Here is a 9,660-nt window from a genome sequence, read left to right as displayed (position 1 = left end):
CTGCATCAAGCAAGGAGGCAGTCTTAGAAATTGCTGTTCTAAATACTTGCTGCCTCTGCTTCTGGGGCAGACAACTGTCCTTTTCCTATGGCTTATTGTCCACTTAGCTGTATTAGCTCACCTTGCTGTGCAACCACCCAATAAACAAGATCAGAGAACTCTGTTAAAAGTAACTAAGGAAGAAAAAGCATTGGTAATTTTTAACCTGATCAGTTTATTGCACCACCACACATCTGGTCATACCAACAAAACAGAGTGAGGAGGGGGCCAGAGCAGGGGTGAAATGCATATATATGAGGTGGCAGCTCCTCATGATGGTTTTGTTGTCAAAAGAGTTGCTTTTGAAGCTGTGGCCAATGTCACATTTGCAGCTTGTTGAGAGAATTGCTAGGTAGGCGGTCAGAAGGCCATTTAGATACAATTCTGAAATCATGTTCTGCAGTTATTTCAATTTGTTGAAGAAAATGCTGTAAACACTAATATCCTGAGGTGTCCAGGCCCTCCAGCTGCCCACACTCAGCTGCTAGTGTCGGGGCATTTCTGTATGCTGAATCATATGGGATTACAACAGCTGTGCAGGTCAGACTTTGGTTCTTTCTTTCCCCAAACCCTTGCAGAAAACGTCATTAAGTGCTACGTTAATGGATACCATTACATTGGCCACATACCATCATACCACCAAAGTGTTTGTACTAGGAGTGCAAGTGACCATACCATTAGAAATCCACAGCAGGGATCTCTGTGCTCTTTCATGGTCTCAGGCCTGTACAGTAGGAAGTGCTATTTAAGGGCTCCTGTCCATGCTTTTCAAACTATTCCTCTGTTCCCTAGTATTAGCAGTACCTAGAATCAGACAATCTTAAAGATTTGTGAGAAAACATAATTTTCTCTATGCTATCAGCATGTTTACCTGTGCACTGTCCAATACCTTATGCTTAGTCACGCTCATTATTGTCATGGCCAGTTACTCTCCTGTCTCTGCTGTCTTTCATACTGAAACTGGATGAACATTCCCCACGAAAGGCACATCAAATACAATTTTATTATTTAAAAAAATAGTTCAGGACCAATGCAAAATCTCAGTTTCTAAAATTCCTAATTTTGCATTAGTAGCATCAGGGGGTTTTGTTTTGTTTGTTGTTGTTTTTTTAACAGGCTTTCTCTTAATTTTATAGTGAAATTAAATACTGAAGAAAAGGAGCTTAACAGTTCTGCATTTCTTCCTTCTGCAGTAGGTATAAATCACTAATCGGTTGCTCCTGATGTTTTTTCAGTTTATCTGCATTAGCTAGCTGCTTTATGAACATGCCTTTGACTGTGTATGTTTAACTGCTCAAGAGCATTGGATAAGGCAAGTAAACAAAACTTCATCACAATGTGTTCATAACTTAAGTCTTAAGGATCTAGCGTTACACTCCAACTCTCCTCCTCATTTTCCATTAGTGATGTGACATTTCCATGTTAAGCATTCCTGCAAATCTGTGAGGTGGACTCCCTACACAGCATGATGCAAACCTTGTTAAAAAGGCAATTAAAAAAATGTTGTTGCATCAGAACCAAGTAATGGGGTGGGTTTTTTTTGGTCCAACATGATGACACATAAGAGATAACCAGCGTATTCTACAACTCATCCTGTCTTGATTTTAGTCAATGTTGTAATTATCTGTACTCTTTCCAGCAGCTCATGCACAAAAGTGCTACACGTTCCCATGATTATCCTTTTTTTAATCTAAATTTTCTAATTTCTGACTTAGTGAAGTCTTGTTTCTATCAGTCATTTATTGTGGTATTGTTCAGCTGTCTCTGGCACTCATCTGTGGTACATAAATGGAGCTGGAATGAATTCAATTCAGGTGAAAGACCAGATCTACAATGGTATGTAAGGCACAATAGGTCACTGTTTAATTCTTAGATGCTTTATTTTTTCAATTAAATCTAGAGAGCTGCTCACTCAATAAACTTTTCTAGTCAATTTATCTGGCTTCTGTATTCTGAGCTTTTCCTAAATATCTTGCTGGTCTAGAGTTGCTGGGGCTGAAAGACTCACTGCTGATCCCCAGAGGTGGGGTGAGAAGTCTGAGTGTTGTGGGTGGACAGATACTCTACCAACTCAGGAAAATAGTTAATGCTGTTTGTTGCAATCAAAACTAGATTATTTCACAGATCAGATCCCCGGTGATGTTTTAGTTCTTTGACAATTAAGGGCATTAAATCTTAAAAATGCAGTTCAGTTTTAATTTTGCAGGCAAGGAGTCGCTTTTTTCTTCTCATGGGTAAGTATCAAGGCCACTATTCCACGTGTTCAGATGCACAGCCTGGCACAGGTGAGTTATTGATAGCAGGCTACAACTTTGTAAAACGTTTAGGCTGCTAAGAGCAGCATTTTTAACTTTAGAATAAGGAGTTGTGTTAATCAGCCTCACTGTTTAAAAATTGAGTAGATTCATAGTGCCTTTTGACAACCCTTTAAGAAACCCTAAGTTTACATCCAGAATGAATGTAGGACTTCAGGCTGGAGAGCAATATATTTTTTAAAGGATCACTGTGAATATGAGCAAAATTATCATAATTGTTGAACGACAGATAGGTCACAAATAGTTATTTAAAAGTCTTCATTACTTGCATAGACCCTGACTCCATCCAACTCACATTTGCAACTGACACTCCATAGTGTTTGCCTGCAAAATTTGCTTTGATTTTTATTTGTACATTTCTGCTTGTAGAAATAGAAAATGCAGAAACAGTGGAGCACTGGGCAACCAGGTTGACAGTTTGTCAAAATCTCTGACTTCCTTTTTACTGCCCAGTACCATTTAGATGTGTTTGCTCTAAGGCCAGTAATCTCTGACAGCTGTGGCAGCTGAACAGGTTATCAGTATCTACTGCCATCTTCAGCCTTGAGAATAAAGGGACTAAAGTTTCCTCATATAGTGGTACAGGAAAGCAGGACACAAGAAGTCACCTCGACCAGTTCAATTACTTTTGGGAGGGTGGCTGGGATACAGGACATTTTGAATTTTACTTCTTTTTACATGTATTTCAAGTGCATTGGTGGCAGTAATTAACAGCACAACAGATTTGATGGGTGCCAGACTACTGCTGCAATTAAATCTGTTGTCATTAGTGTACCAAAAGAACAGCAGATAGACAAAATCTCTCAAAGGCCTTTGGAAATGGACTTTTTGGAAAACATGTCTGAGATTGGGAGGAAAAAACCCCACCAGGATTATTCCCAAGTCACCTGGATTTTAAGAAGACTCATTCCTGTAAAATGTAAGACACTTCAGTTTCCCACTAGTGGGTTGCAATCATCTTGTTGACTTCGAAGCTTTTTCTTGAAGATGGATATGGATGTGGATGGCTGGTAAAATATACTCCAGATCTCGCCAGCAGTCATAACCTCACTGGAATCTTCTGTTTCAGTTACAGATGGGATCTGATGGGATCTAGGAAGCAAATGTATTGTAAATATGATATTCAACATTTATGTTTTGTTGATAATTTGCCCATTGTTTCATTCAATGAGTCTCCATATACAAGACACCAAAATTATTTGGTGTAAGTGTACAGAAATATAGTAATAAAATGATGATGGTTTTAATATGAAAAAAATATAAACTCACAAAGTTTCACACTGCAATAGAGACTTTAATTTTTCTGATTCTTTTTTTTCAGTCAAAGAAACTAAATATTAACGAGCTTATATCTAACTTTTCCCCCCACAGTTCCCCAATCTGGGGTAAGGTGGTTTTTTTTTCCCCCAGAGTGTCGCAATTTGACCACTTCCCACCAGTGCACAGTGTTTGATTACATTCTCCCCTTTGTTGTGTAACATCACTCAGTATGAGAAACCTTTGTATTCCTTGCAAACCAAATCTTGTCAAAACAAGACTAAAAGAGATACTGTAGCAGCAAATGCTATCATAAAGTATCTTTTAGGAGTATACAAATATGCAATTTATAATTTGGTTATGAATATGACCAATCTGACAGTTTCTACAGGTTTTGTACAGAGCTGGGATGTCAGTTCTCCAGGGATAGTTTTATTCCATACTCACCTTGTGGTTATGTGGAGAAATATCTTTGCTATTATGGCTGTAACACTTACGATAAGCAGTGCTGTGAGACTGTATATCGTCCACTCTGTAAAAGAGGGGAAAGGGGAGGGAAGGGGAGAAGCTCTCAGTACGTTAATTTACTTACAGTTTTTAAAAATAAGAATATTGCACAAAAGAAACACATAACCTTCTGCTGCTACATTCAAAACTCTGATTTGAAGATGCTTGACACCTTTAAGATTTTCTGCAAAGACTTGGCAGAAACTCTGTTACTCTCAGTCAGAGCTGGGTTTTGACACGCAGGCCTGCTTCCTATCAAACTGAAAGTTGGGAAGATCCAAATCATATACCAGTAAAATTATCTAACTAGTATCTAGGAGAGAAATGAGAACTCAGAGAAAGATTAAAAGCAGGCTAAGTAACATATGAAAAATACATGCTACCAGTAATAGCTTTATGTTTGCAAGGAGGGGGCCTAGTTTGATATGAGTAATTATGTAAGTAAACACTAATTACGTATTTGGGTTCTTTCCTTTTTAGAGTCTACTGATACAGGTGATTAGTATTTGTGGTCTGCTATTTTATTACCAGACACTGAAGGCTTTTGGCCATTGTATTTTACATTTCAATTTATTTCTGGTTGTACCAGCCAGTCAAGCAGGATTTAAAAGGGCAGCTTCCCATTTTCTAACATTCGAACTAGTTCAGACACTGGGGCTTGAAGGAGCCAATTTCTAAGTGAATTCATCACTTTTTAATTTGGACTTCCATAATCTTGCCGTGGAAGGCAACATCATGCTGAGATGGGAAAGAGGATTGTACTCCAATGAAATTCTGATGTATTTAGCATGCTGAACAGCCTTGCAAGGACCTTGGATTGTTAGAACAACTGAATAAAAGCTTTTACCGTCACAAATCCTGAAGCTCAAAGGAGCAAAAAAAGGAAGCATAAGTTCCCTCCCAACCAACGCCCCTTCCTCAAAGGCTCCATCCTCATTGACTGTTCAGGACGATTTTAACTGTATTTTTGTAACTGCTTAAAATCCAAGGGTGAAGGTTCATCTTAGGTCCATATGCCCAAGGCAGTTTAACACTGCCCAGTTTAAATGAAGCTGTGGCAATTAGGCACTAGCCTGAGCCTAGTGCCAGAGTATCTGCCTGGAACCTCAGGCACATTCTGCAACCTGGATAGTTTACCTATAGGAAGCTCATGTGCAGTCATGTCATTATGTTTCAGGTTTGGCTGCAGACAGCTTCAGAAATACAGAACTACTGCAGTGTACATACTGTGACTGAGGCCCATCTTCAATGCTATTTAAAGCAGATGCCAGTGTAGTTTAAAGATAGGAGAGACCAATAGTGATAGTCACCAAGAGAGCATTTCCAGTCTTCTGTTATTTACAAGTCAACAATTTCCTGAATTAAGTGACATATTGAAGGTGACACACATGACAGTTATCAGTGGCATCTCCCCTGAACCCATCAACTTGCTTCATCCTTCTCTAGCCCTCTTTGTAGCCCACTGCTGTAGTTTTTGTGAACTGGGGTAACAGGGGTGCATACAGCATTCAGGCTTTTCTGAACTCTACTCCTTTTTCAGCACCTCTTGCTACCTCTGTGGTATGCACTGGTCACTGAAGCTCAGCCTAGTAAGGAGGCTGCTCTGACACATCTTATTCTGGTGTGCTTTCCTTCTCGAGGACTCACCACTGTCACACCACTTCTAACTGATTTATGCTGAGAAGTGAGTTTTGAAAAGTAATGAGAGTAGCACAGTCATAATTATACTAAATGAATATTCATCTGCTAGAAGGAGGCACAGTGGATCACATAATGTGGAGGAGGAGGCAAAGGAAATAGTGACTGTGCTGTGAAGTTTTTTCCTGTTTCCACATCTTCATGTAATATTACCAGGCATGGAGGTACTAGGATGACTTGGACTGGTTGTGATGACATAAAGTATCTTTGATGACCGAGCTGCATTGATGCTGAGATTTGCTTGTTCATTTATCTTCTCTGAGAGGGTCTGATTCATGGGAATCTTGTTTTGATGTACATCATCCTTAACAGCTGAAAACACAAGAGTATCATCATAGTAACAATTTGTTAACAGTCCTAATTGGACTTCTTATGCTTGCAAACAGACACGTGCTGCTCTACTTAGAGAAGTCTAATAATCAAATTATGTCTGATGCCAGAAAAGAGCCTGTACTTCACCAAGTTGGGGCTCACAGAACTCTTCTGGAAGCTAACTGTTCATCCTAACAGTTGGTAGAACTCAAAAGACTGAAATGTTTTCTCATGATGACTTTCGCTCTGAGTGAAACAGACTGTTGGAAAGAACCAAGATGAACCAAGATGGACTACCAGGTTGGTTTTTTGTTTTGTTTCAGCTGTCATTTTTCAATCAGTTTTGAAAGGCAAATATGTATAGGATTGAATTTTTGAAAATTTAAATTTTGCTATTTATGGCATAGCTAACTGGAGTGTTCCAAATTGAGAGAAATTTTAGCAAAGTTTTTACCCACTGAGCAGTGGCCACAAGACAGATGAAACACCTATAGATGAGAGTTAAAATATTTGCTCATTTACCACTTCAGAGATCTCCTGTGTGAATTAAATGCTTTAACAGCTCAATGAAAACTAGAAACGGCAAAATTAGCCTCTTACCTCTATATCTAACAGCAAATCCCTGGGATTGATTGATTTCATCTGAGAAAAAGTACAAAATTACAAAATCCAAAGAAATGTTCAAGGTGTGAGGAGGCCGGTTCTTGCCATTAAAACGAGCTAGAACATGATAGGTATAGCCATCCAGCAACTCCACCATATCTGTACCATCTTTGATTTCAAAAAGGGCAAAGCTGAAGTGGATTCGAGATGCTCCTGGAACTTGTATGGTCCAGTAACAGACCTTCCCTGTGCCGTACGTGTCAGGGAAATCTGGGGAGTAGATCACAGCTGTAGCAGAAGTGTAATTCCCGCCACAGGCACCAACAAGGGCTGCGACAAGAGGAGGAACAGAGAAGGAAAAAAGGTTAGACATTTATTATGCACACCTTTAGCACTCTGTGGGTTCCAACACTCTAACCTTGTTGCCAGTCGGTGAGCGGTGATCAGCGGTGGCAGCGATCACGCGGTAAGCCCGGGGGCCGCGCGGCAGGTCGGGCTGTGCGGGGCGGGTCCCCACACCCGGGCACCCCGCGTGCGGCTCCTGCGCCCCGCGGCGGCCGCCCGGCAGCTCGCCAGAGCTCACCCGCCCCCTGGCGTCACGTGACCCCGCCTCTAGCCTTAAAAGGGGCCAAGGTGGCAGCGACTCGCGGCTGCCCACCCCCCCACCCCATCCCACAGCGGAGAGCAGCCCGCCCGCCGGGCAGGGGAGCGCAGGCACCTGACAGGTGAGGCTCGTTAATCTGCGGTACGGTGTTGTGTGATGGTGTCTGCCCGGCGTAGGGCCGCGACCCCAACCCCTTCCACTGTGGAAGCAGGAGCCCAGTTCAAGCAGCCGCAGCAGCGCGAGGCAGTGCAGGGCTTGGGGTGCAGGGGGTGTCACAGCGTGCTCGCAGCAGGAGGCAGCTCTGGTCAGGGCTGTGTGCGTGTGAGCTGATCAGGGCTCTCCTCAGCAGAGCAGCATGCCTACAAGAGGAGGTAGATGTGCTCAAAGATAAACTAGACAGGCTCATGAGCATCAGGGAGGCTGAAATGGAGACAGATCAGAGGAGCCAGGTTCTGCCACAGACATGTGAGATCCCAGCTGGCAGCACCCAGGACCAGAGGGACCCTGTACCCTCCCCCAGGCAGGACAGTCTTAACGGAGGGGATGAATGGAAGCAGGTACGTGGCAAGGGTAGTAGGAGAGTGCCTCCCATGCCTGTCCTTCCTCCTCAAGTTCCTCTGAGTCCTACTAGAAGGGGACCAGCCAGATAATGAGACAGCTGATAGGACAATGACTCCTGAGGTGGTGTTCCCCAAGACAAGACCCCCTAAGCATACTATCAAAACAGGCTCTGCTAAAACAAAAAGACAGGTCATTGTTTTAGGTGATTCCCTTTTGGAGGGGACTGAGGGCCCGATCTGTAGGCCTGGCCCTCTACACAGGGAAGTCTGTTGCCTTAAGGGAGCTTCAGTTAGGGACTTAGCAAAGAGACTCCCAACCTTGGTCAGGCACACGGACTATTACCCGCTTTCAATTTTCCAAATTGGCAGTAATGAAATACATAAAATAAAACTGAGGACTCTTCAGAAAGATTTAAGGGCCCTGGGATGCATGGTACGAGGATCTGGAGCACAGGTAGTTTTCCTCCATCATTCCTACTACAGGGAATGGGGAGGGATGGAAGGAGAAGAGCCAGGAAGTTAATACCTGGTTCAGAGCATGGTGTCTGAAACAGAACTTTGGGTTCTTTGACAATGGGCTAGCTCTAGACTCACCAGCCTTGCTTTCCAGGGATTGGGAGAACTTATCCCCAAGGGGCAGAAGGATACTGTCAAAGAAGCTAGCGGGGCTCATTAATAGAGCTTTAAATTAGATAAGGGGGACAGGGCCAGGCTAAATGGAAAAAAACCTGGTTGTGGTGGTCAAGTTATTGAGGAATGGTGTGCTGGCAGTGACCTCCAGTCAGCCACCCTAGTTAATCTGGGGGGTAGTGTGATAATTCAGAGTAGAAATGTAACTACTACCAATGGGCTAGGTAACTTAATCAGCTGTCACCTGGGAAACAAGGCTTCCCTCAGAAGCATAGCAAGATCAATAGAGCAGCTGAAGTGCATCTACACCAATGCACACAGCATGAGCAATAAACAGGAGGAACTAGAAGTCCTTGTTACTAAGGGAGACTATGATGTGATTGCCATCACTGAAAGGTGGTGGGACAATTCACATGATTGGAGTATAGTTATAAACTATACAGGTGTGACAGGCTGGGTAGGAGAGGAGGTGGGGTAGCCCAGTATGTCAGAATGCTTTGACTGCCTGGAGCTGGAGTATGATGATGAAAGGCTTGAGTGCCTCTGGGTAAAGATCAGAGGAAAACGAAATCAGGGAGATATAGTGATGGGAGTCTACTATAGACCACCTGATCAGGAGGAGGAAGCTGATGAATTGTTTTTTAAACAACTGGGAGAAGTCTCACGATCACTAGCCCTCGTCCTTATTGGGGACTTCAATTTACCAGATGTCTCCTGGAGGTACAGTACAGCAGGGAGGAAGCAGCCTAGTAGATTCCTGGAGTGTTCGGAAGACAACTTCCTGACCCAGCTGGTGAATGAACCCACCAGGGAAGGTGCCCTGCTGGACTACTTGTTTGTAAACAGAGAAGGCCTAGTGGGGGGTGTGAAGGTTGGAGGATGCCTGGGGCACAGTGGTCATGAGCTGATAGAATTCTTAGTACTGGGAGAAGTAAGGAAGGGAGACACCAAAACGAGCACCTTAGACTTCCGTAGGGCTGACTTTGGTCTGTTCAGGAAGCTGATCAATAAGATCCCATGGGAGGCAGCCCTTGAGGGCGGAGGAGCCCAAGAGGGTTGGTTGCTCCTCAAGAAGGAAATCTTGGCGGCACAAGAACAGGCTGTCCCAGGCTGTGGGAAGAGGAGTCGGTGAGGA

General features: G+C 43.1%; 1 protein-coding gene across 1 annotated transcript in view; it reads right to left on the bottom strand.

Moving 5' to 3' along the window:
* Nucleotides 1-3,283: 3,283 nt before the first annotated feature.
* Nucleotides 3,284-9,660, bottom strand: part of KREMEN1 (kringle containing transmembrane protein 1) — a gene marked incomplete at both ends in the record, with an annotated part of 28,984 nt that continues 22,607 nt past the window's right edge. Inside the window, 4 exons of the mRNA XM_084271808.1 lie at nucleotides 3,284-3,446; nucleotides 4,059-4,143; nucleotides 5,970-6,128; nucleotides 6,729-7,061. Coding sequence (XP_084127934.1) covers nucleotides 3,284-3,446; nucleotides 4,059-4,143; nucleotides 5,970-6,128; nucleotides 6,729-7,061 — 740 coding nt within the window. The remainder of the gene's footprint in view (nucleotides 3,447-4,058; nucleotides 4,144-5,969; nucleotides 6,129-6,728; nucleotides 7,062-9,660) is intronic.

This window comes from Gallinula chloropus, assembly GCF_964237585.1.
Source record: "Gallinula chloropus genome assembly, chromosome: 17".
Taxonomy (NCBI): Eukaryota; Metazoa; Chordata; class Aves; order Gruiformes; family Rallidae; genus Gallinula; species Gallinula chloropus.
This window is presented reverse-complemented; position numbering and strand designations above follow the sequence as displayed.